Source organism: Trachurus trachurus (assembly GCF_905171665.1).
Source record: "Trachurus trachurus genome assembly, chromosome: 4".
Lineage (NCBI taxonomy): Eukaryota > Metazoa > Chordata > Actinopteri > Carangiformes > Carangidae > Trachurus > Trachurus trachurus.
The window spans coordinates 22,081,248-22,108,113 of record NC_139898.1 but is presented as its reverse complement, the minus strand read 5'-3'; the positions used below and the strand labels follow the sequence as shown (position 1 = coordinate 22,108,113).

The 26,866-nt window shown below is 41.9% G+C and overlaps 1 protein-coding gene across 1 annotated transcript in view; it reads left to right on the top strand.

The window, feature by feature from the left end:
• kdm4b (lysine (K)-specific demethylase 4B) overlaps positions 1-26,209 on the top strand; it is a 46,348-nt gene extending 20,139 nt beyond the window's left edge. Inside the window, exons 7-22 of the mRNA XM_083970973.1 lie at positions 448-551; positions 2,893-3,030; positions 8,544-8,740; positions 9,403-9,668; positions 10,345-10,574; positions 10,959-11,079; positions 12,610-12,770; positions 12,959-13,163; positions 14,768-14,844; positions 15,038-15,093; positions 15,790-15,898; positions 18,981-19,169; positions 20,460-20,636; positions 21,270-21,389; positions 22,723-22,815; positions 23,942-26,209. Of these exons, the coding sequence (XP_083827099.1) occupies positions 448-551; positions 2,893-3,030; positions 8,544-8,740; positions 9,403-9,668; positions 10,345-10,574; positions 10,959-11,079; positions 12,610-12,770; positions 12,959-13,163; positions 14,768-14,844; positions 15,038-15,093; positions 15,790-15,898; positions 18,981-19,169; positions 20,460-20,636; positions 21,270-21,389; positions 22,723-22,815; positions 23,942-24,484 (2,786 nt within the window). The 3' untranslated portion in view covers positions 24,485-26,209. The remainder of the gene's footprint in view (positions 1-447; positions 552-2,892; positions 3,031-8,543; positions 8,741-9,402; positions 9,669-10,344; positions 10,575-10,958; positions 11,080-12,609; positions 12,771-12,958; positions 13,164-14,767; positions 14,845-15,037; positions 15,094-15,789; positions 15,899-18,980; positions 19,170-20,459; positions 20,637-21,269; positions 21,390-22,722; positions 22,816-23,941) is intronic.
• The last annotated feature ends 657 nt before the right edge of the window (positions 26,210-26,866 follow it).

Sequence of the window (26,866 nt, the reverse complement as noted above, 5' to 3'; positions counted from 1 at the left end):
GAAAAGAAAGGACGCCCAGCTTCACTTACACCACTTTGTACACATATAGTTTCTCCACATTATTTATTGTCTGTTCAGCTCCCACACCAGCGGAAGTTTACCTTTCGCCGACAAACTTGTGCCATCTGACAGGCAGCAAACACGCAGCTGGATGTCGTGACATTAGGAAATTGTTGTTGGATCAGGGAATGATGATTATAACTTGAAGGCTTTTAGAAACCAGCGCCACAATTTGATTTGACATAAACTGTTTGATAAACAATGTCTGGTAGCGATTAAGTTATTCATTACAACCTGTGTTTGTAGACCAAGCTTTGCCGATGTCTGTGGTATTTATGAAGGTATTCGTGGGTTTATCAATAAAATTTGAGCTGCTCTCATAGACGGCGTATCGGGATTACCAGTAAAATGCGTTAAATGTCGTGTGCTTGTTGTGACCCTCCGCAGGCTTCTTCCCTGGCAGTTCTCAAGGCTGCGATGCCTTCCTCCGCCACAAGATGACGCTGATATCTCCATCCATCCTAAAGAAATACAGCATTCCTTTTGACAGGGTGAGTGGCCACTGACTAGTCGATGTTGCGTGACAACAATTTATATTTTATTAGTCATCATGACAATTGTATATTTCCCATGTTGTTTCCAAGCAGAGGTGGCGCTGTCTGGATTATGGTTAGAATGTGCTAGACTTGAACTTTGCCAAATATTAGATGTCGGCCATAAGGCTTGTGCAAAAGTAGTTTCATAAACGGGTTGACACGGTGTCACTCATCACTCACTGTTCCCCACACTCTCATCTGCCGACTCGAATGTTTACAGTCCACTGAAGAAAGCTAGTTTATCATCATCCCATGGTCAAAGAACTCAAACACCGTATCTACCATTTGAAGTGGCGAACAAGCACAGCACAGGCCATAATAATGAATGGTCTGCATTTACTTACTTCAGTCATTGCATTAACTTTTAACACCTTTATGTAAAATGGGGAACACAAACTATTAATTATTTCAGCCATTATAAGTAAATATTGATTGATGCCAGGCTCATGTGAACCCATGCACCTTCACATACAGCCATGGTAATTTAACTGTTGGTTGAAGCTGAAACTGATATATTATATATTATTATTATTATTATTATTATTATTATTATTATTATTATTATTATTATTATTATTATTATTATTATTATTATTATTATTATTATTATTATTATTATTATCATTATTAAATCTTGGAATATGTCATTTGATTGTTTAAAAGGGAATCAAAGATGCATTTTCCACACCTGCTCTGCCCTGTTAGCATAAGTAAACCTTGCATACATTGCTGAAGAGATGGGCTTGTTTTGAATGATGAATGACATCGCAAGGAAGGTTAGTGGCTCAGCTTTGACATAAACACCACGGCTGCTACAGGCTGTAGTATTGATACAGTATGAATAATGATCTTCCCTTGTGTCTGTCATAGAAAATTAATTGGCTTTCTTTTTCACCTCGCTGTTTACGTTCCTCACATGAAAAAAAAGAAGATTGAATGAAAAAAAAAGAAAAACTGGCTCATAGCAGGCATACAGATCTCCTCTGTCAGCAGAGGGTTCCCCCCACCCCATTTATCTTTTCACTCCCCCTTCAGGACGTCATTATCACAGCGAACATGTTACTCGTTACATACCTACAGTACCGCTCTTGATTCATGTGTAAAAATAAAATCGTCTTCTTGCGTTCTTGCAAGAGCAAAAAGGGGCGTTTGATATCTGAACCACTGCCTTTAGTTGAGGAAGTTTAAATCCCGCTCTCAGCCTCTACCCCTGTCTCTCCCCTCATGCCTGTCACCTTGTCTGGCTTGATGTGTCTCTCGATTGCCTCGATCCAAGCTTCACAAAGAAGCTGAGATCCACAGCCAGACATAGAGGGCTTATGTTTTGGGGCAACGCATTAAAAAAAAAAAAGAACGCGGTTAACTTGTCCTCACATTTCTTAAAAAATTCTCAGAATAACACTGAGCTCATGGGAAGACACTCAACACTTGGAGCAGCAGTTTTGTTAGACTGAATCAATTTCGCTCACAAGTCAGAAAAGTTTAGAGAAAAGTTGTTACTGAGGAGTTGAACTCCTTTGCTTATTCTCATATACTTAATGGCAGCTGTTGTATAAGTGACATCCATCACTAGTTATAGAACTTCTTTTAGATTTGGAGCAGATCATTTTCAGAAAATAAGCATTCATCGCTGCGAATCATAATCGGCTAAATCCAGAAACACTGTAACATAAATAAGATAAAAGCCAAGTGGGCAGCATGCACACACAGAGCTGATCATTTCTGCTCTCCGAACATAAAACAGAGATCTGCATGCACAGGTGAATAGTGCAAATTGCAATATTTAGAAGATATGTAAAATGGGCACTGAGGCACTCGAGGTTAGAGAGGTTATTCAGGTTAAGGAGCGCCATGGAGCTTCCTGTGCCCAGCGTTTCAAATTAAAAGCCCTCTGCCAAGTCCCAATGCAATTTCATCACTTTGCTGCGGTGGTCCCCAGCTGCAAAGTCTATTTAGCAGAAACATCTTTACAAGATGAAATAAAATGTCCAATAAAAATGTGGCAACAATTTAAGTGTTGTCTCCCAAAACAATTAAAGCAAAGATTAATGTTGTCCTTAATGAGAGACCTAATTAGTTTTTATTCAGCCAGTGGGTTTATGAGATACATAGTTGTCTTTATCGGACGCAGCAGCAGACCCATGAATGTGATCAAAGATTTTCTCTCTCTCCTCAGATGAATTGGATAGGGATTCAGCTGGAATTCAGTTCACAGAGTACAGATGGAAATTAAAGTGATATAAAGTCTTAATGTTTTTTTTTTTTTGTTCTAATGTTTTTCTCTCTCTGCCAACAGATAACTCAGAATGAAGGAGAGTTTATGGTCACCTTTCCTTATGGCTACCATGCCGGCTTCAACCACGGCTTCAACTGTGCAGAGTCCACAAACTTTGCCACCCTGCGCTGGGTAGACTATGGCAAGATGGCCACCCAGGTAAGATCGGGCAGACAGCTGCAACGAGGATACGTCACTGAGAGATGAACATTTTGTGTTGTGAAATCTGGACATTTGACTAAAAGGCGTGCATTTGTGTCTGGAAAGCGACATGATGATAAATAGAACATGTGTCTTTCTTGAAACCTTTTGGATTTGATCTGGAAAGGTATGAAGTCACCACTAAGGGAACGTATAACCAGAGACAATATGAGCATCCAACCAACTCAACTTTCCTTTAAATTTAGGCAGTTGTCAGAAACCTAATTGCATCAGCAGCATCAGCAAAAACAAGGAACGAAATTTGGTGTAAAAAGAAAACATATGGAAACCACGTCACCCACGTCACTCACACAAACGCTCTCCAAGCAAATGTAGACACTCCACTGGGAGGAGGTTTTGATCCCGTGTGTGATTCAGCGGCGACTTGTCTGATGGGGTGAAGTAATAGTTCATATCATAATATTAAAGCAGTTGTCTGGTTCCCTGCTGCACACCATCTGTTACCGACACTAACCATACCCTCGCATCCTTCCGTTGACACAAACTGCCTCTTTGCCCGAGGGCTGTTGAGCATGAAATTGACAAGGCATGAGTTGGTTGTGGATGGGAGCTCAACCACAGTGTCCCTTGGAAAAACCTCCCCCCTTGTCTCTTTTCAATACATTCCACTCCATTTTCCTGTTCACTTCCTCCTGTCTTTCCTGGAGTGTGTGTGTGTGTGTGTGTGTGTGTGTGTGTGTGTGTGTGTGTGTGTGTGTGTGTGTGTGTGTGTGTGTGTGTGTGTGTGTGTGTGTGTGTGTGTGTGTGTGTGTGTGTGTGTGTGTGTGTGTGTGTGTGTGTGTGTGTGTGTGTGTGTGTGTGTGTGTGTGTGTGTGTGTGTGTGTGTCCACTCTGTACCGCTAATCCGAGTCGACAAATCGACAGCGCAGCACCACATGCAGGGAATCAGAGGAATGTGAAAGAGAACAGCTCAGCAAAGTGAGACAGACTCTTTCTGCCCATCCATCTTTCTCTCTCTCTTTGTCTCTCACACAGACATTTCCATTCTCTTGAGTTGGTGCGGTAGCAAAGAAGCTACAGAAATTGTCTGGTGGCCAGTGCTGCTTAAATTCAGTCCCAGCAGCAGTCAAGCTGTATGGTTGTTTTTTTTAAGCAAAAATGCTGAACCCATTCAGGTTTCCTCTCTGTGAATCACTCTACGCTCAACAAATTGGCATATGACGTGTTGAAGTGGACATTCCTCATTAATAAGTAGGTTCAATAACCGATGTTACACTATTTATATATTTTTTTGGTAGCAACAGAACCTCTCATGACAGGATCATCATGGTAAAAATGATCTCCATTGCCTTTTAGCTTAGAAACTGAGCAGCTAGATTAAGTGCGGTTTTGCCGAGGTTCTAGTTAGTCTGATTTTTTTATATATAGAATTTCTCTATACCTCCCTTTCATCATCAACATGCTTGATAAGTCTTCCACCCTCCCTTGGTTTCCCTCCTCCAGCTCCCTTTCTGTCTTTGACTGAAGCAGTCATGTGCTAACTCGCTTGACTCTGCCTCCACCCTCTCCTGTCCTCCCCCTACTGAGCCCTATTCTGTCAGCACCAAACAGGACAGTGAACAATGGGGCCCTGTATCAAATTTGTCACTGTTTAGGGGCTCAGAGTGCGAGAGACAGAGAGAAAGAGTGAGCTTGGACGTGCGCCATGTCTCGGTCCTCTTAAATACAAGCTCCTCAGCCGCAGACCCATCCTTCAGACATACTAAGTGAACACCTGCAGTCAAGGCAGCTCTGGTAGCCACTTAAACTAGTTTGCTTGGTATAAAAGAGGAGAAATAACTTTGGTAGAAACAAGTTTGGAAGAGAACAGCTGAGCAATGAGCCGACTGAAGCACCAAAGATGGGTGGAAGTATGCCTGCAGATTATTTCTGAAAGTGCCATTAATGTTGCTCAGTGTTAACAGTTTCTGTGTTCTGGGTTTATAGTATTCTGGATGAGAGTCTCTCTCTGTTCATTTAGTGCTCAGTCACACTGCTCCCCAAGGTTTGCAGGGTGATTTTTTTCCTCTGTCAGGGCAGAGAGAGGAGCAGAAATGATCCTCCCAGTTCCCAGACTAAATCACATCACTTTTTCATCTTGAAAGTGAATTGCAGATGACCTGCTCCATCTTTTTTATATTTGTTTGCAGTCTTGTCTTGTTTTGGCGAGGCCAGACATGCTGTGATTGGGCATGCTGATTTTTTATCAGGCTTTATGTGCATCCTGTGTCCACGATAACCAATAAACAAAATGTGTTCTCTTAGTAGTAGACTCACTGCATTATTAAACGGGTAGGGGGAAGGATGATTGGTCTTACTGCAAACACTGCTCACAGCCCAGAACAAACTGCCCACGTAAAAAAAACAAACTCACATGCTCAATAGAAAACAAACTGGGTTTTTGTAATTGACCAAGACCATTAAAAGAAGATTATCTGCCACACAAATCAAGCAGTAGAAAAGGATTCCCATCACTTCTCCAGAGAGTTGTCAAGGACGGTTGGGGTCGTCAACGTCATAGTAAATACAGCATGTTGCACACATACTTTACCTAGACTTTAATTATCACATTAGAAACCTGTGATTTCACCCGTAATGACACTCATAATCACAATTGCACTCTAGGTGTTTGAAAGATGTGAAATGGCCCAAAGGCAGCATTTGCCACACTGAACCCCAGTACATCACGGATATGACTGGAAGCAATTTGAATGTGCAATTTCCTAATTAAAATTTCAATGAACTCACAAAGCATACCAATAACAAAAACCAACACAGAAGCCATATTGATGTCGCTGAAAGACTACATTTCTATTTTTCAGTCTGTAGTTAAGTTTTATGTTCATTGTTTCACTTATCTGAAGAACACTCACTCCACTCTGTCAGCCACCGTCAGTGGAGGGCAGCCATATTGTAATGAAAGACCCTAGGCTTCTGGCACCATAGTGAGATGAGTGGATGGTGTTTTCATCACAGTTGAAATACTGGTGACATTTACAGCTGGAAACTTGGTGCAACATAAAAATAAACCCGACAGATGCAGCAGCCCAGTGCTGTATATGCTGTTTGTTATGTGCATCTCCAGGTCCGCAGTAGTGAAAGCCATACACAACTTACTAATTACCGTTTCCACACTGCTTACTGATTTGTTTTTTTCTTTTTTTTAAATTATCCCTGCTCTTTTCAGCACATTAAGCAGCTGTTGTTGATTGGATTGTATACGAGGAGATAAGGAAGGGAAACAAATAAGAATGTGGGGAAGAAAAATGAGAGCAATTTAAGCATTATTTAAACTTGGTCAGCGTTTTTCTGCTGCATGCATCTCAGTGAAAGACCCAAGAAACATTTATGGAAGAGACACACAAGCAAAGACGGCCTCAGATAAGTTTTTGTCTCATTTCACAGTGTGTTTAATAGCATAAGCAGCTGGATGATGTACAACCCCGCTGCGTGGCCTCTTCTGCATTTTGCATCTTTACCGTTTTTAATTACCTTTCCAATCGTTCTTCATTCTTTGGATTCTCCTCCTGGTTATTTACGTCCTTGGCGACAATGTGATCAAAACAAGCATAAAGATTTCTGTATTATCAAAACCTCACAGCTACTGTGCGGCGGGGTCAGATATGTCAGACTCGAGCTCTGTTTTGTCATTAGTACTTGCCACATCCAGTCCATAGAAAGTCCCCAGGCTCTTGGTTTTCTGTTGCTGCAACAATTTAGCTTCATTAAGAGCTCAAGTATACTTTAGGGCTCATTGACTGCCTGCCTCGGGGCGAGTTTTTGTTTTCCTCGATCTTTTGCATCTCCAAATGTGTTTCCCTCTTTTAATTAAGTTTTTATATGATAATAAAGAGTTACTCATCCTGGCCCTTGAGGATGGCAACAATCTCCATAGCCTCTTTAGTTAATAGTTATATAAAGATAAAATCAGCCCTTATATCCATTGACAAATGAAAGTGGCATATTTTTCCAGATACAGTCAGCGTAAGAGCAATATTTATCTGCTGTTCTTTTGCCTTCGTAGGTTCCTGACAGATACTGTTCACACTAAAGGTTTCGTGATGGTAACAATCAGCTGTGCCCATGCTCACTTGCTCCCGTCTGCCCTCCCACTTCCCGCTCCAGCACCCTCCACCCGACACCATATTTTAATGTTTCCGTCTGTCAAGTGTTGTCTCGATGAGATGTAGGCAGGATATTGTTTTGCTGGGGAGGGAGAGCTGCTGTGTTTCCAGTAATTGAACATAAGGCTCTCAGCACAACTCGGGAAATAATAGGGCTAGAATGTAATACAGCAAGCCAGGCACAAAAGAAAATATTTTCATCTCACTCTCTCCTCCCCCGTCTTTGTTTGTTTCATCTCTTTCCTTTTGTTTCCATCATTCTCAAACTTCTTTCTGCTGTACCTGCCATTTTCCCCTTGCTTATATACAGCGCCGTGGTTTCATTTAACAGCTCTGTCACCAGTCAGCAGAATGATTCATTCACCGGCAATGTCATTATGAAGGTTTGTGGAGGCATTTTGAAGTCTGAGTGGTTGCCAGATGCCGCTGTCAGTCTCTTTTAGACTACAAATGAAATCTGCACAGTACCACGTTTACCAGGTCTTATCACATGCCTCATTTTACTCTCCCTCATATATCAGACTAACTTGGTGTTGATGTTGAATAACACAACAGCCTCCTCCATGGAGTAACTGCTCGTTGGCCACTGCAGTTGGATCCCAGTAACTGGGAGAGTATTTTACTGAGCAGTGACCCAAGTCCTGCACTCTAAACTAATCACATGTTGTTGTATTGATGATGAATTGTGGCAAAACTCTCAAAATATACAGCACATCTTAGTTGTGTACAAACTGTCCTTATGGTTATAGTTGTTGTGCAAAACCTGACTACTAATACACATTGCTATTTGTTAGTGCTCTTCTCATTTTGCTGTGCAGAAATCTGCACAATACTATTCAGGCTATCATCCAAAAGATGGATTAGATCAAAAGATTGGTTATAAAAAACATGCAGATTCTTAACGTAAATACATAAAAACGAAGTCAAAAATATGTTTCTCTGCAGAGTATGATTTCTGCTTCCATGCTGTTTGTTGTCGATCTTCATCGGTTTACCACAGAAGGTCACCTCCTCTTTTCTAATCAACTCACTGCCTTGTTGTGTGTCAAAAATCTGCACAGTCAGTGTACCTAAAATTGTCATGTGTAGCCCCCGCTCTCCACGTAGACATCAGTATTCTACCACAGTGGAGGATTACGCTGTGTAAAGCTGAGTGTAGTGTGATGTGACAGTGGTTCCCAGGTGCTGTTTGACCAGGAATTAATTAGCTTTTTGTTTGTTTACTTGTTTGCCGTGGACAATAGAATTTGTTCGTGTCCGAGCTGCAGCTATTCCCTAAACTAACGTAGAGTCTTCTCCTCTTTCTCTGGTGTTTTTTGTTTGTTTGTTTGTCTTTTTTTCATCCAGTGTACCTGTCGTAAGGACATGGTGAAGATCTCCATGGATGTTTTCGTGCGATGCCTGCAGCCCGATCGCTACGAGCTGTGGAAGCAGGGCAAAGACTCGACCGTGTTAGACCATCTGAAGGCCACTGAACTGAACAGCCCCGAACTAGAGAACTGGAGGAAGAATCGTGTCACCTTCCGAGAAAACCTGCTGCGAAGGTGAGAGGTCAAACGACACACATCATCTCAGTTTGGTAGTTTGGTATAAACCTTTATGTCCAATTATATGCATCAGATGTTTGAAAGTGATGGAAATTTCTCTATACATGACTGTAGAGATTACGGACCACAGCGTGGTTTACACACAGCAACATTTAACTCAGGTGAAGGAATAACAACAGTCTCGGTACAGATCGGCGGGCGCTGTTGCCGCTCTGTTTTTGAAATTTCCCGGTTTGATTCTCATATCGGACGTAGCGCTCGCACTCTTCCAGTGACCAATCAGTGGAAGGCAGTCAGCTGACGTCACATTTTAGTATCGCTTCGGCTCGCTTGGAACCAGGGCCGAGGAGGTACTAAAAATGGTACCAGGTACTAGGGCTAGTGGAAAAGCAAAAAAAGTGGGCCGGGCTGTGCCGCGCTAGTGGAAAAGCGCCATAATATGCATAAGTTCCTGAGGCAAACGCATAGTCCAGATAAGCATTGAACTCAATGGGCCGCTAGAGTTTTATTGGAACTGCAAATTGTGTGGTTGAGGATCTGACCTCATTTGGCCCTGGTGAAGATATCTCTTCTACAAGTGATGTATGTGTGTGTGTGTGTGTTCGTGTTTTTGACAAATGACAAAGTTTTTACACACGTGTCTCTCTGCTCTACCCCAGGGCCATGCAAAAGATGAAGCTGTTCCGCCGTCTAAAGCTGGATGAGGTGAAGGTGCTGGCGGAGGAAGGCATCGAGCTGAACGCTGCTGAGTACCAACGTCAGGTGGAGGAGCGCGAGGCCCAGCGGAGAAAGGAGAGGGAGGAGCGCCTCGCCAAAGAGGCCATGATGACCCTAGAGGCCATGGAGCGTGAAGAGCAGGAGGCCGCGGAAGCTGCGGCGAAAGCAGCTGAGAATCCTACCACAGAAGGTGAGGACGACATAAGCAGTGAGTTGCAGTTTGACGATGTAAACACAGGAAACAAGAGATTCACAGTGTAGGTCAAAGTGTAGTACAGCACAGCACTAGATAAATGTTGATATCATCAAAGCTAACACAGACGCTTCCTTTTGAAGCGTAGAAGCGTTTCTTTGGATTATCTTGAACTTTGTATATTTGCAGAATGAAATCAGAGTAACTGCTTTGATTAAAACAAAAAACATTTAAGAAGGAACCTCCTAAATTTTTTATTTCACACCCTCGTAGCACAGTCCCCAGTCCCGTAATCACAGTAAATCATCCAGCTTATTACCTTTTCACCTTCCTCTGAAGTGTTTTTCTTTCCTCTTTGCCAGCTGTGAGGGAAATTCTTCTTCTATATCTCATGAATACAGAAATCAATGAAATGCTCCTTTACTTACAGTAACGATCCAGTTACATAACAACACTTAGTACATGTGCAAGTGACACTCCTCTAATATACACATCATCTCATTTATACACTCCACACCACTCTTTGGCATAGATACAGACTAACTGTCCAGCTCAACATGACAGATACATACCCCTGTCAGAACTTTATTTTTCCATACATGTCAGTAAAAATGTCCCATCAAATTTTCTCCTTTCAGCTCTATCTCAATTGTGAAATCAGTGCAAACTATAATCGTGATCTTCTTCTCAGAATCTGAGGCCAAACCACAGAGCTCGACAGAAGACAGCGAGAAAAAGAAGCAGAAAAAGCCAAAGAAGATGTCAAATGCCCACAACGTCATCACCGGATTCGAGGCAGCGTTTGAACAGTTTGCTACATCTGGCATCAGGAATTCAAATAGCAGCATGGCCATTCGCCCAGAGGTTGGAAAACCTTTGACCTCAAGTCAGAGTGGCATCCCAGCAGACAGCAAGCTTGATGTGAGTGCCACCCTGTTTAGATTGTTCCTGACTGAAAGTTAACAGATTTTTCCCTTTTGAGTTGTAAAGCTTCTGGTATTTTATTGTGCAAATGTTGTAACTTACGTGATAAAAGCTTTCTACCACAGCCGCAGGTAGTGCTGGTTAATTCAACCAAAAAATCACCATGATATCAGTGAAATATACAAATTACATCTAAGAATCAGCAAGGCTGGTGCCTGCACTAATGTTTTATAAATACAACATTTTCCCACAGCACATAAGTAATTTACTAAACTAATGTCAACCATTGAAAATGTTGAAAAGATTTTTCTGCTTCACATTACAAGGTTAAAAACAGTATGATTTTAGAAAATGCAAAACAAAATAAACTTTTTTTTTCAGGCATGCTACTCCAAGATGAAGATGCCAACAGAGGTGAAAAAGAGTCGGCGTCACCCCCTCAGCAAGCCACCCATGCGCTCCCCTCTCTCCATAGTCAAGCAAGAATCAACCAGTGATAAAGGTACATGCTCCGTTTCTGTTACTGCATACTTATTTTGCCGTTACTTTATTTTCGTATGAATATATTTTTATTGTAAACTCAACCACATCTGAATAGAAAGTTTTCATACCACCCGCAACAATGTGATGAATCTGAACTACAGCTGAGAAACAAACTGTCGTGTGGAGTAAGTTCTGTTTAATCTTTCAATGACATGAATAGAAATAAAGGTCAAAAGAATTAATTATAAGATAATTATTGGGAAGAAACTGTTAGAAATTCACATATGAAATATTAAAACATGATTCACACAAGCTCTATCATAGGAACCCTCACAGTTTTCTATCCATCCATACAATCCGCTTTCTTTCCCTCTGCCCTCCTCATTATTCATCCCACTCACTGTCTTCTCCATCACGGTTCTTGAAGATTGAAGAAGACGGCATTTTTGTTTTGATTATCGATCTGGAGAAAGAAAAACAAACAGGACTAAAGCTCCTTGTGGGGATAATGAAATCAAGACTGCAAGGCTGCTTTTTCCACCCCTCTCTTTTGACTTATTACTTATTTATTTATTTTATTTATTTTTTTGACTGACACTTATTGATCCAGGGATCATGACTTCCAATTACCTGCTTTCAAAGTCACTTTAAGTCGGTAGCAGGGGACCCAGCTCAGGGTCTGTCCTTCAGAAGAGTGGACGGGGGACAAAGAGAGAGAGGAGACGGGCGGTGGAAGCAAAGAGAGAGTTAAATGGGAATCTTGTAAAAAAGATTGCTCTGCCTTCTTTCCTGGTCTAACAAACTGTCTGGATCAGTAGCTTAAGGGCCTTCACAGCTAAATTGATTCCTGACCCACAGCAGCAAGTTGTTGATGTCTCTGCTATTTGTGTTCATCAGCCAATAATTCAGGAGCGGTGTTGTTGTTTTTGTTGTCTGGAACAGAATCTGCTATTTTTGTCTCTTGGCAAGGGCTCCTATTTTAAAAAACCGAAAATGCTTTCTGTGCATTTGTAAGGAAGAAACCCCCCAAATCATTTCAGCTAACTTGTCTCTAATACAAGTAACTTCTCCCAGACGATGGCCTCGTTTTCCTACAGAACCTTAATCAGGCAAAGGCGACATTGGTTAAAGTGTGTGTGCGTGCATGCGTGTATGGCTGTTAAGATGTAGCATCTTTTATGCGCACAAACCCATCACTCTTAATGTAGATGCGCGAAAGCGAAACCGTAACAGCGCGCATTCGGTGTGATGCGCTTGTTTTTTCGTCAGATTACGGTTCCCTTGTCGGGCTGTGTCTCTCCTACTGTTTCCCATGGAGCTCTGCCCCGTTTGAAAGGCGAATGAAGCCCATGTGTGGAAAGACGTTGCCTTTATTATAGAAGGGAAACACACATTTCAGATTTCACATTTGTATCATCAGAACATGCATGTCCCATGATTTTCAGCCTATTTTCACATTTAATAGAGAGGGGGAGGGGGCAATACCTGTCAATACTATTCTCAGCTGTCAGAAAAAATCCTGTTAATGCATTTTGTTGCTTGCCCACAGATCTATCGTCCCCCATACCCCTGGACAGTGATATGAAGAAACAGGAGCACCTGTGGCAGAATCACTCTCCCAACTTCCTGGCAGAGAAAGCCTTCAATGTTGCAGTGGCAGCTCTCCAACCACACTGTGCTATCTGTTCACTCTTCTGTCCCTATACCAAGGTAAAGTCATACGTCACAGCAGAAATATGGCACTATATGTGTCAGTGAAGTAGCAATGGTAGTGGTGACAGTATTAACAAACTCAGCAGGTTACTTGTCGTATTGGTCATGTCGATGTTCTTTCCATTCGCCCATCCATTAAAAAGAAAAACATATAATCACAAACCTCTCTTCTCTGGCATTTCCAGCCACAGACCGGTGTGTCCGTTGCAAACGACAGCCCGCGCCCCTCCCTTCCCCATCATAGCAGCATGACTCGTCCATTGGTCCCAGAGATGTGCTTCAGTGTCGGAGCAGGAAACACAGCGCCTCCTCCCACCAACTGTCACATTGGAGAGGATGGAACCAGTCTACTGATCCGCTGCTCATCTTGCAAAATGCAGGTCCATGCCAGTAAGTAAAAAAAAACCTTCAGTACAGCAACTGAATTAGCTAATGTTTTTTTTTTTTTTTTTAAAGATGACCATGAATAGTAAATCAAATAGTTTGTATCCTGTTCATGAAGAGTCAGCACTCTCCCAGTTTCATGAAGCTTTCTAGCAAAGGGAGTTGTTTATAACTTTTTCACTGGAGCAGCACCAGTTATGCAGATAACTATTATTTACAGAATGGTTTGCATCACAGGCAGATACTAATGGCTGTGATAATAATGCATTAAAGCTCATGTCCGTCAACAATATTTTGTAGATTTAAAATTGTAGAAAATAAGTTGTATTTGAGTGTGTTCAGCTGCTGATTTATAACACTCAATCTTGGTCTCAGCCAGCTGCAAGCTCACATATGAGCTGACAGCCTAGACGGGCTCTACTAGGTATTCCAACTTTTTTTTTTTTTTTTTTTGCATCTCCGGACCCCTGAGAATAGCACTGAAAAAATAGGAAGCACCGAAGATGAGGCCCGACCACAACAGTGCAACAAACTGTCAGCTGAATTCCCCCGTTGCCGCACTCTGCGAGGCTTCATAGTTTAACTCCCCTTGACTCTGGTTAAACTAGCTAAGAGGCTGCTCATGCAACACAAGACCTCTCTGTAGACATGAACTTCCCCAGCTATTATTTACTCTGCTTTCCGCACTTTAGCATTTCAAGAAGCAAATCAACTTTTAAGGGCATATGACTTCTGTCAAAGGAGAGTGTGAGAGGACAGGCAGCTTGTTAACACTGTGTCTGAGATCTCTCTCTCTCTCTCTCTCTTACTCTCTTTCTCTCTCTCTCACTCCATTCGCTCTACTTCACTTCGCCAAATGTCAACATCAGTTATTTATACAAAAAAAGACATTGATTTGTTTTTGTTTTCAAATCATGATGCAGATGAGCAAAATATGTTCAAATAAACATCATATGTAATATCTAGCTGTATAATAAGAAAGTGTTTACTTCCCCAAACGTCTACATGTGGGGCTGTGTCAAACTGCACATACAACCACATGAGTTACAGCACAGTCAGTAACACACACAACGCACACACCAACCCTCCAGGGTTCTTATTATCCCTAAAGCTGAAGTGCACCTTCAAAAAGGCCAGTTCATTAGTCATCCATGGATGAGCTGGGCTCAGCTGTGGGGAAGCAGCTCTGCTATTGATAAGACGACATGAAGCAGAAAGAACTCCTGTCAAAAACACAGCTCTGCCCCCCCTCTCCCTCCCCCCAATCCCCATCCCTGTGCTCCTCATTGTGGACATCCAACTAAAAATCATTCAGACCTGCCTAGGTGTTACACGAACGTGCCAGTGTGTTTTGGTTCAGGAGCTCAAATTAGAGATCGTGATGAGGAGATTGGGAGAGTTATAGATAAAATGTAAGCAGGCTTTTCCGGTAACTGACAAGAAAACAAAGCATTGAAAGCAATTATAAGGATTAGGAATCATTTAATTAATACTGGTGTAATGCTATGGGGACTATGCATACTGAACATTAATACACTGGTGCATGTAGATAGTGCTTTACAAAATCAAGTGCAAAATGTGAGAAGTCAGGAATCTCTCCTCTCTTTCAGGTTGTTATGGTGTGAAGCCAGACTCTGTCAGCGATACCTGGATGTGCTCCAGATGTGCAGCAGGAGCCTGGACAGTGGTGAGTGGTAGCACTTGCGGTAACTTGTGCCATAAAAAGACATTGTTACTCAGAATTGATCAGACTTTGAGCCTTATTTAACTCCCACAGCCCTGCATTTTGTCATGGAAGAAGAAATCAATCGGCTCTGTGGCATTTTGTTCAACAATCCCCTCACTGCCTAAACTTACCCCTCATTTGTTTTGTTTTTCAGGAGTGTTGTCTCTGCAATTTACGGGGAGGAGCTTTGAAGACTACCACGGATAATCGGTCAGTGGCACATGCATGGGTTACAGCTGTTCATCCATTCGCTCCTTTTTTTTAAAAGTACATTTTTGGACTTTTTATGCCTTTTTATTGGATAGTATAGTTGAGAGAGACAGGAAATGGGGAGGCAGAGAGAGGAGGGAATGATATGCTGCCTGATGCAGGATTTGAACCGGAGCCGACTGCAGCGAGGACTGTAACCTCAACCTACTGTGCGTCTCATTCGCTCCCTTTTAACTATCAGCCATACCTGCTGTATATGATTGTTGTGGGCGGGAGCCAATCCACCCCGGGCAGGTTGCCGATCTATGGTATGGATTAGTGTGACATGGTTGACAAACAGCTGGTCCTACTCACATTCATACCAATGGCACTTTTCAGTCCGTAGGAGGAACACAGAATAGATTAATTCTGTATAATAATAAATGAGATAGAAAAAAAATTAGTTGCAGCTCAAAATAGGAGTCATCGACACATTGTCTAACAAATTCTTCAAAGAGATTGTTTTTCTTATTATCTGTAATGGATAGATAGGTAAAGTTTTAACATCAAAACCAACCAAGTGAGTTTGTAAAGTATACACACACAATGCTCTGACAATTTCTGACTTCAGCAGTCAGGAGTGATCTGCTTTGTATCTCCACTAGTGTACGTTTTTTGAACGCGCCCTCTTTCCTCTGTCTTTTTCTGTGTCACCAGGTGGGTCCATGTCATCTGTGCTATAGCTGTGGCTGAAGCTCGCTTCGTCAGCGCCATTGAAAGAGAACCGGTGGACGTCAGTGCTGTTCCAGAAACACGCAAGAATCTGGTAAGTAGGGGCGGTAGAAGAAAAGATGTAGTCGTCCTTCCTGCAGTGGACTGTGATGCCAGACACACATATTCAAGTTTAAACTTTACAGTTAAAATCCTCACCTCTATGCAAAAAGATAGCAAATCTCTCTCTCTCTTTTGAAGAAACTTTCCTCCTGTGCACACTTCTCAGCGCAGCCATTCGTTTCTTTTGTCTTGCTTTCTTTACTTGTTCAACACTTTATTTCCTTTTCTCCCTCCTTCAGTCTTTATCTACCTTAAAGCGAATTCCTGTCTCTCTCACTCACTGCCTCCGTATCTGTCACTCTCCGTTACCCACTCTCCTTCCCTGGTGGATGGATAGATCATGTTTTTGTGAACTGTGGAGGACACGGGGTAAAACAGATGTGCTGAGGGGAATGGCTGAATAATCAGCTGTCATTTCTCACTGCGCCAAATGAACTGCATCGATCCCGTGGGCAGGAGGTAATTTCCCCATTGCTGCCGCGTCTTTGAACACAACTCGTCCCCTCCTTTCCTTTGCTCTCGCCACCTCTGTGCTTCGCCTCCACTTACCCATCAACAGCAGTGCTTGCTGGCGCATTATCGCAAATCTCCCTTTTTCTCTCGGAATAATCTATCCAAGACAAGCTGGATGACATTTGCATCTGAGTGCTGTCAAAGCAGGTTTCCTCCATCTCTTCTTAAAAGGCTGTGAGAAGAAACTCTGCGGTCTAATGATTTGGATGACTGGGCTGATCAAATGTGAACATGCAGCCGTGGAACCCGTTTATATTGCACAGTGTTCAGCAATCTTCGGTTCTTCCTCCCATCTTTCAGGGGTTTTCTTTTCAGAGACTGAGAGATTTCACATAAGTTGCTTTTGTCTTCGGTATTTCATATTTTTTTCTGACACAGTAACAGACACAAATCCAAACTCTTCCATTCTCACATAATACAAAATTATTATTATTATTATTATATGAATTGCTGCTCCAATTTTGAAGTCAGCAAGGTACATAGAAGTTAGATGTAGTGCGCATTGGCATGTAAAATTATAATCTAACAGAGGCCAGGGCCAAAGTATTGGAATTGCAGATTAAATGTTTATGTAAAAACAGCAAATTGGAATGAGGCAAAAAAAAGTGGACATACAAGTAGTGTTTGTTGGTGCAACTGAATTTCTAACACGCTCCTCTGGTTCTGTGTCACCGCCTGTCAGTGAGTTGAGCAGTGGAAAACCTCTTCCAGCTGGAGAAAAGTGTAAGCCATGGCAGTCGGTGAAATATCACACAGTACAGCTCCGTTGAGAACTGTTGTACATTTTTTTCCCTGCACCAGTACAAAAATGAAGTATTGGCACTTTAATAAAGAATTTTTATTTTTTATTGATCACCCATGCGCCACACTACAGCTGCTCGCCGTGCGATTTGTCAGAAGGGGGAGAGCGGAGAGGGAAGGATGAGAGACAAAGGGAGGGATTGGAAAGACATAGACCGGGGATGATGATGGATAATCACAATAAAGCAAGTACACAGAACAATATCGGGCACATAAGATGAGACAGTTGTTGAAGCCGGTGGGAGACCGGGTTGAGTCTGTTTGTTCAACTAAAACATGGCGTCATGAGTGGAATGTATATCATTCCTTTTTTCTCTTGTCAGATTTATTTCTTGGCAGGTGATTTCTCAAAGGATGTGAAGATAGATGAACTCACGTGAAGCCTTTGTGTATTGAGAATATAACTCTATTTTAGAGGCCAGATTCTCTTGTTGCTCTGCTCTTACTCTTGTTGCATCCCAGCTTCTCATCTCTCTTCCTCGTTCTCTCGCCTTTCACCGAATCGGGGGACAAATGTGCGACTGGGAGGGAAGGCGTCAAGACGAAGAGCAGGAGGCACGGAGGGTTGAAGGAGTTGAAGTGAATGAAACGAACGTTGTGGGCTTGCATGTGCCGGGGTGGTACGTGTCAAAGCGGCTTAGTGGAAAGTAAGACCTGGATCATGGACGAGGGCAAAGACTTGGTTGGTTGGTGGTAATTTCACAGTCATCATGTGGTGACTGAATGAAGGGACTCGAAGAAGAAAAGAAAGACGCCCCCAAGGCAAAATGGTGACTTCCTTGTATGATTGTGTAAGAGGAGAGGTTGAACGAGTGGTGCAAAGTACCAAAAAGGGATGCAAGGGAGAGGGAAAAAAAAGATGAGAAGCATGTTTTGAATGTCTCAGTGCGTGCTGGGGCTGCTGTTAACGAACACAAAGTTGCTCTGTAAAGAAGTGAGTTTGAGTTGGGAAGAAAATCTCACCACGCCACTGACACTGATAACTGCACCAGCATGTTATGAAAGCTGAAAACATTTGTTCTATTTTTAATGATTAGAAACCTGAGAACCAAACAGAATCAAAGATCTGAGAGGAGAGAAAATGGTTACACTGCTGAATCCTCCATCATCTTTGTTTCATGTGATTATTCCTGCAATTTGACGGCGTGAAAGACCTGAATAAAAGAGTGACATGTCTTTTTTTTTATTTTTTTTTATCCTGTAGCTAAATCGCAGTGCATGGAGCAGCAGGGTGGGGTTGTTAGCATCAAGAGCTAGATTTCCATATTTCTGTGTATAAAGCATTTATCTGTCCAGTGAACACTTTTGGTGTCTCTCATCAAAAAGTTCAACATCTGTAACCTCAGAGAGTTTTGACACTAGGAGTGAAATCATGGCTGTGACAAAAGCAGTCTGACCGACACAGTAGTCTAAGAAGTGAAGGGATGAGGGTTATTTACACAGCTTGTATTATGTCTCTGGTCCAGATTTACATTTAAGCATTTACCGTAGCTGAGAATCTTTGACATCGTAATTTACATGAAATAAAATGGTAAAAAAAAAAAAAAAAATAGGCTAACCACCCTGGTTACATAAGTAAGTGTTTCTTGCAAAGCACAAGGTTTTTCAAAACTGAGGACCATAATAAAATTCTTGTTATCTTTGAACATCCATGAAAGAGAAATCCAAGAATGAAAAAATAAGATAATGAGGTCAAGGGGGATTTGTGTCTAACCTGAATCACCAACCAGAAGTCTTTGTATTTTTCCTTCTCGTTGCAGAAGTGTGTGTTCTGTCACGGAAAGAATGCCAATCAGAACCGCGGCGCCTGCATCCAGTGCTCGTACGAGAACTGCGCCACCTCTTTCCACGTCACCTGCGCCCAAATCGCGGGAGTGGTCATGAAGCCCGCCGACTGGCCGTATGTGGTGTCCGTCACCTGCCACAGGCATAAAAGAGTCCCTCCGAAGGTACGTGCACAATGTCCACCACTGTCAGCTTAAAGGGGTAGTTCAACATTTTGGCAAATAGGCCCATTGCCATAATCCCTATAGTTGTTACCTTTAATTGTCGGTGCAGAGCCGCGAGCTGCTCAGAGCTACGCTACGGAGGCTCATGGTATTTCTTGGTTTGATCAAACTCATCAAATACATAATCCAACAACTCCAAAACGCTCTCGTGGACAATTTGTGACCTGCACATTCACCACGCTATGAGATAATAATGGAACGTTACGAGGAGTTGTTTTCGAGGCAAATGCAGAGACTGTTTGCCGAAATGAACGTACATCAGCGGTTTTGCATGAATTTACCTCGAAAACAACTCTGTCTTGTAACGTTCCGTTATCTCATAGCGCGGTGAATGTGCAGGTCACAACTTGTCCATGAGAGCGTTTTGGAGTTGTTGGATTGTGTATTTAATGAGTTTGATGAGGGAAACCAAGAAATCCCATGAACCTCCGTCGCATAGCTTTGAGCAGCTCACAGCTCTGCCCGGCCGATCTAAAAATAGCTTGCACCAACAATTGAAGGTAACAAACCTACTGCTAAAACTATAGGAATTATGGCAGTGGGCCAATTTGCTAAGATGTTGAACAACCCCTTTCCAGGCATGGGCGAACCATTCCTCAAAGGGCTGTGTGGCTGCAGGTTTTTGTTCCAACCAATCGAGAGCACACAGTTTGACCAATCAGCTGTCTGAAGACTGGGGACTGAGTCAAGGTCGGTGTGCTGCTGCTTGGTCTGAACAAAAACCTGCAGCCACACCGGCCCTTTGTGGAATAGTTTGCCCCTGGCCGACTTAAACCCACACACGCTCGTTATTTTATTTTCAGATGTGATAGGAGATTTGGTAAAAATAATAGCTGTTGACATAAATTTGTTTTCAGAAGTGGATAAAACGATTTGCTGTTGTCGCGAACATCAAGGAAATGCGTCGTTGTGAAGCAGTGATTGTTTTTAAAAAGGATACGTGTTGGAAGGGAAAATGGCTTTTAGGCTTCATTGAAGTGGAGAAAACAGTTTATGTTTGTGAAATGTCTGAGTGGCTGAAGATTTTTTAGAAGCAGCAGAAGAATAACGATGCAAATGTCTACGATTTTAATATGTTTGTAAATCTGTGTTGTAAAATAGGACTCACCACCTGTGTCTTGTGTTAAATCAGTCGTATTATTCCTCTTATTCAGCATTTTAGTGATTTCCCACTGGAGTGACTTTCCAGTTAAAAATCCGTCTTAACCATCTGCGTTTCCCTCCCTCCAGCCTCGGACAGCACCCAAAGGCCCGCCGACTCTGAACCTGGGCCAGAAAGTGATCGGTCGCAACAACGACGGCTGGTACTATCACTGCACCATCATCGGCATGGCAACGCAGTCGTTCTACGAGGTCAACTTTGACGACGGCTCATACTGTGACAATCTGCACCCAGAGAATATACTGGTGAGTGTGTCCTTCAGTTCAGTTACACACCAACCTGTGGACAATTTATAGAAACTGTTTCCACAAACGGTGCCTTTTTTAAAAAGCAGAGACATATTCAGCAGCTGGTATTTGTTTTTTTGTTTGCCTGGGCATCTCAGGAAATGAAAATGACTTTGAGAATGACTCACCACTGTAAAGTTGGCTGCAAAAATCTTTAGCTTAACTGTTTGTGTGTGAGAAAAGAAGGTTGAACTAGAAACAACAAGTAAATGAAGGTAAAATAACACAACATATTATGCAATCAGGGATGTTTAACTTTATCTTCTGCTGCTTGGTAAAACACTTTAAAGCACTTGGAAGTTTCATAAAAAAGAGAACATGGAGGAACCTAATGAATCCTGCCAAAAAAAAAAAAACTTTATTAGAAACATGTATTAGTCAAAGTTCATTACTCTGTATACTCAGTCTTTCTGCTAGCTGCCTCAGGTCAGTTACTTTTAATGTTACTTTTAAATCACAGGCTCATCTGCATTTTAAAAGCTGGTTTAGTAGAATGACACAAGCAGCTCTCCTAAATGTCCTCATCTTCGTCCTCTCCCTCTCCCTCTCCCCCTCCTCCTCCTCCTCCTCCTCCTCCTCCTCCTCCTCCAGAGTCACGACTGCCTGCGTAGCGGCCCTCCTGAAATAGGGGAGTTGATTGTGGTCAGCACACCCGAGGGTCAGGTCCTCAACGCTTCCTTTGTCAAACAGCACAGCCACAAGCTCTATCAGGTGAGTGGGAAAAAACACACAACATCAAATCTCTTTGAATGATCTGAATACATCTCTTGTAAAAACACAGTTTAGATTTGTGGGTGCATTTATGAAGGGAAGAGCACACAAATCTCATTTCTCAGCAACTGTAAACAGTGGGATTCACACCAGCAGTTTGTGTAAATGCATGAACACTTCCAAGTCAAATCACCCTGCATCAAATCAAGTGCATGCCTGAACCACACTGAGGCGCGGTGCAGAAAAAAAACAGTGTAGTGGCAAGTAGTGTGTGAGTAATGGTGTCATTTACATACTTCATCTGATGCGCCGCTGCAGCAGGAGTGGAAGTGATTGAACCTGTGAACTTTCGGTAGTGGGGACGCTCTGTCTCACGGCTTCGCCAGCCTCCGGTGTGGCTCCCAGCCCTGGTATTTATCAACACGTGAAATGCTCCGCTGCTCCTGTAGATTATGGCCGAGCATTTTGATACAGCGCGGCATTAAAAAGTAAAGTGCAGGGATCACTGGTGCATGCTGGGGGGAATTTATGGGGTAAATATGAAGAGTGCTTACAAAGTGGAAAATTCGAAATCGGGAGTAGACAATTTTGGGACTGGTGTCGGAGGAAGCCATCTTGATAGTCACTTGGGTACATGGTGGGGGGGGTGGGAGGGGGGCTGCATTAGCAGACCAGGTCAAATGAGGTTGTTCATCTCATATTTCGCCGTGTCACTGGTTTTATAAGATCATCTGTAACTATTATTCTGAGTGGACACAAATACACACACACACAGAGGAGACGTTTTAATGACTCGCTGAACCAAGTCATTGAACCTCCGTCTGGCTCATTCAGTCTCTGAGTTAAAGCGTCAATTAATTGCCTTGAATATAATATTTAAAATATTGAACCAATCTTCCAGGCTGTTGCTCTTATTCATTATACACAGGAAACACTTCCAGTTATGTTTTGGCATCTCAATCTTGTTTCTCAGATGCTGCTCAGTTGAGGTTTATTTTCAGTCGGTCTTTTCATGTCCCTGTGCGGCCTGGTGGCTGCGGTCCTGAGAATCCCACTTAGGGACAAAGAACATCGGTACCATGAGGAAAAGAAAAACAAGCCTATACAGTACCTAGACGGTGTCTCGGTGTCACTATTTTAACCTTGTCCTTTTTTTGCTCAAGATTTTCTGAAAGCCAAGAGTCTGTGTTTGTGTTTTTTACTCACCCAGCCGCCGTAATAGACTCTTCATGACCTAGTGGAGTGTCCTCTTTAGCCGTGTGCTCCTCTCACTTGGGACAAAAGAGTTGGAAATGCTGGTTAATTAACCCAGAGTTTTATCATGTATGTGCAGGTTGAGTTTCAGGACCAGAGTCAGCTGATGATAAAGCATTCAGAGATCCATCATATGGACCAGGAGCTGCCCAAGAGGGTCCGAGCCCGACTTGTGAGTATTTAACTTTAACTCTGCATCAGAAAACAGTAAGAAGGGGAAAGCCAACAGCAGCTTAAAGTGGTTGCAGATAAACAACTTTTTTTTAATTCTAAAAAACAACAACTTTGCAGCCTGTGTGTGGGCGAATATGTGTGGGAAGTTCATTTGGATAAATATTTATTTTATCTGGTAAATGAGTGTTGATGTGCTTCTGAAACTTTAATTCAGCTTTAACATCTAAAGGACTCTGATGTCAGAGAAGATTTCCGTGAACATTCGTGCAGATGAAGGCCGGGTTGACTCCCAAACCCCCCGTTCGTTTTAAAGTTATTTTATAATTACAGATTTCATAGCTCATGTCAAAGTGGTAAATCAACCAAGACAGGACAGATCATAAGCACTAGGGATGTCACGATTATAGATTTTCTTTGTACGATCATTGTCAGAGAAATAATCACGGTATTACGATTATCATGATTATTATGCATTAATTAATTTCACAACATATCAATGTGTAAAATCAAATACAGTCAAAATATAATTACATTACTAATTATTTACACTAAACATTTTAACCACCACCTACTATTAATATATAACCAATTATTAATCCTCCAGGGGTGTTGACAGTGTTTTAAATGTTCAAATCATTATTAGTCATCTATAATGTACCAAATGTTTAAGTTTATTTTAATTGTTTTCTTGTTTTTTTTTTTTTTATCACAAATGAGACGCTAACATTTAAATTCCTACCAATTGTATGTTATGTTGGTTAAATGGACAAGTATTTCTTACATTTACCTTAACTTTTGTGCACATCTGCCTCTGTGTTTACAACATAATCTTTTCTGGAAAGTGACAGTATTTAAGAATCTTTACGATTAATTAATTGTGGTGTTTAATACAGCGATTTATTGTGAAAACAAGTAATTGTGACATCCCTAATTAGCACTAAGCTTCATGTAATCCATCATAATGGTGGAAAATGAATACGCACACATATAGCGTTGACACTTTTTGTCCCACTGTCAGAAAGTTTGATTGTTTTCTTTTTTTGGGACACTTAAAAACGTTGGTGTGTTTAAGTAAATGGACAACACACAAATCACCTCCTGTTTCTGTACCTGTCTGTCTCCAGGCCATACCTGTACCTCAGGAGGAAGTCTCCTCAGCAGACGAAGCTCAAGCAGCCAAACGCCGCCGCCTGCCCCCCAGCTCGGCCCCGCCCACCGAGACTCCCATGGAAACAACAAATCCGCCCGCCTGTCCCCTAACTACGGCCCCTGTAGCAGCACCAACAACACAACGTGACAGTATTAGTACACCGCCAACCTCGTTGCAACCTCTGTCCCGGCCCAGCGTGGCTCATCAGGAAGCCCCCCTCCTCGCCGCCCCGACCAACGGCTTTGGGATGGAAGCAGAGGGCCCAATGGACACGAGCATCAGTATCGCGGAAGCTCTAACGCGGTCGTCCCTGGGCTCAGACCCCACGCTGACGCCGGCGACGACCCCCTTTCGGTCGACATTGAACTCTGACCCCCTCCTGTCTTCCCAGTCCCCTCCCCCGCCGCCCCAGCACATGTCCGACGGCTACACGCCGAGCAGCGGCTACGTCTCCTACATGGAGACGCTCCTCCACTCACATTTCCCTCAGGACGATGGCCCCGGACCGCTGTATTAGAGAGGAAAAACACACGGCTCCACTATGTTATTACTTGGTCAATGGAGACTGAGCCAATAGGAAGTAAGCTAATGGAGGTGGATTTGTACTGAGTGCTGTATTAACCGGCTCCGAGAGCGCAGCGCAGGAGCAGGAAGAGACACGGACACACAGGCGCTCTTTTAATGCATGCTACTTTTCTATTTTTGAGTTAATGTATTTACAGTGGTGCTTTAGCCTGCTCTGAATCAGTGAATCAGCAGCTAAAGCAGACAGAGCTTTTCTTTTTTTAATTATTATTTTGACATTAATTATAAGAATTATTGTTATTATTGTTATTATTATTTTAGTTTTTATTTTTGAATGTTTTTTTTGTTTGTTTGTTTTTCTGTGTTATTTTGTTGATAGGTTATTTTGTTTTCTTTGTTTATTTGTTTTTGGTCAGCTGCTGTGCTTTTCTCCTCCATTTTAATATGAATATGACTCTGGGTGGTATCAACTCCATACCTCGTTGCATTAATTCAATAACAGCACACTCCCGTTTTCTTTCTACAGGAAGCTAATTATGCTAACGTCCTCTCTGCATTGAGGTTTTGTTGGACTACACTTTTTTTTTTTTCCCTTCTTTTCCCTTCAAATCAAATAACCAGCAACAAAATATCTATTTTTCAATCCAGCCAAACTTGAAACTGTTTGGAACGCAAGTGTCGCAACGTCCATCTGCAGGATCTTTTCAGTAAAGGTGTTTTATTGCCGGACTGCAAGAGGTAAATGGGGGTAAAGGGGTTTAAAAGAAGTATTGTAGGGGGAACCCAGTATTTAAATGTCTTAGTCACATATTGAAAGAATTATTTGTAATAGAAGAAACATGTTGAATGCAAACTAGTAGATGTGTCATTGTAGTAAACAGATGAGATCTTTTATGTAATGACGTCATTCAAATGGTCATTTGGCGACTCCACTTTTCAAACCCAAAACTGTCTCAGGGTTCCTACATGTGGAAAAACAAATTCTATCATGCAAATCTCCGTGTGGTGAAGGAGGTTTATAACAGCCTGTAAAATTGCCACGAAATTATCCTTGGTCCCATTTGGCGCTTTAATATCCGTTACTTTTATTGTCATATTTGCTCCTGTTAACCGTTCATCTGCTATATTGAGGTATACCTTTGTTCACTATCATGTTATCTTCTAGTAGCACATGAACTGGTCACAACTATGAGGTCTGTTTAAAGAGTAAAATTATGGAAAACGACTGATGCTTGGAAATAGGAAAACTATGTAGGAACCCTAAAATCTGGAAATATTTTGTACCATTTTTGGTTTAAATTATGTGTATTAATCAATATTGTATATTGTTAATGTTGTCTGTTTTTTCTATGACAATATCCTTTCTATGTTAATTTTCTTAAATTAATTCACAAACTTGGCCAATCTAAAAATATTAATGCCTTTATTTTTGACAGATTTTTTCAGGCATATTACTCAGTTTTTAACAACAACTACATTTGTTTTGTTTTTCCGGTATATGGTCGATTTGTGCTACAGAGGTGCTACAGAGATAAACTACTGATGGACTGATTTTCCTAGCACTGTCACCTTGTACATACTGCAGGCCTTGTGTATTGTGAATCGAAATTTGTAAATGCCCTTCTCCTTGTTTTTTTTTCTCCTGTCGCCACAACCGAAATGTCAGAACACAGATGTGTTCCTGTATCCAAATAACTTCATCAGTCGAGAAATCTTATTTCATAGGGATTAAAGTGGGTTGCTAGTTGCCAGCTTCTCTGTGTGTTGTGTGTTCAGTTGCCCAGAGATTCAAACAGGAGTTTCTGGGTCAAAATCCTTGGACGAAGGCTGGATAATGAGAGTCTCCTCAGTGCATTTAATTTTCTCGAAGCTGACTTTCAGCAATTCATAAACTAAACTAAACCAAGGTCCTTCATCACAGTGATCTATCAATGCTGTAATTAAACAATACTTTCATTAATTTGCAGCATTACCCACAAAGCTAAGCAAGATGTTTTTTTTTGTTTTTAAACCATAATTTTAAATAATCCACTACCAGCAGTAGTTCAGTTTCAGTCTTTATACTATCTGTCTTCAGGCTGAAGTGCTGTACTTATTAAACAAACAGGACTGCTGTCAAATCATCTCCATTGTAGGAGCTATTTGTGCAAATTGCTGTTGCTGCATAATTAGCATTAATAGTTGTTTCCAGACCTAGTCTGAGACAAATGTTGCAATTACAGCCCCAGTTTTCGTTCCTTCACAGCAGTTTCCAGTAGTTAAAAGCAACACCAGTGTTGACTCTTGTTTTTCCTTGTATTCCAATCATCTCTCGTCTTCTAGTGAAGTTAGCATACAGTACTAACCAGCTAGTGACCATGGTGAGTGACTCTAC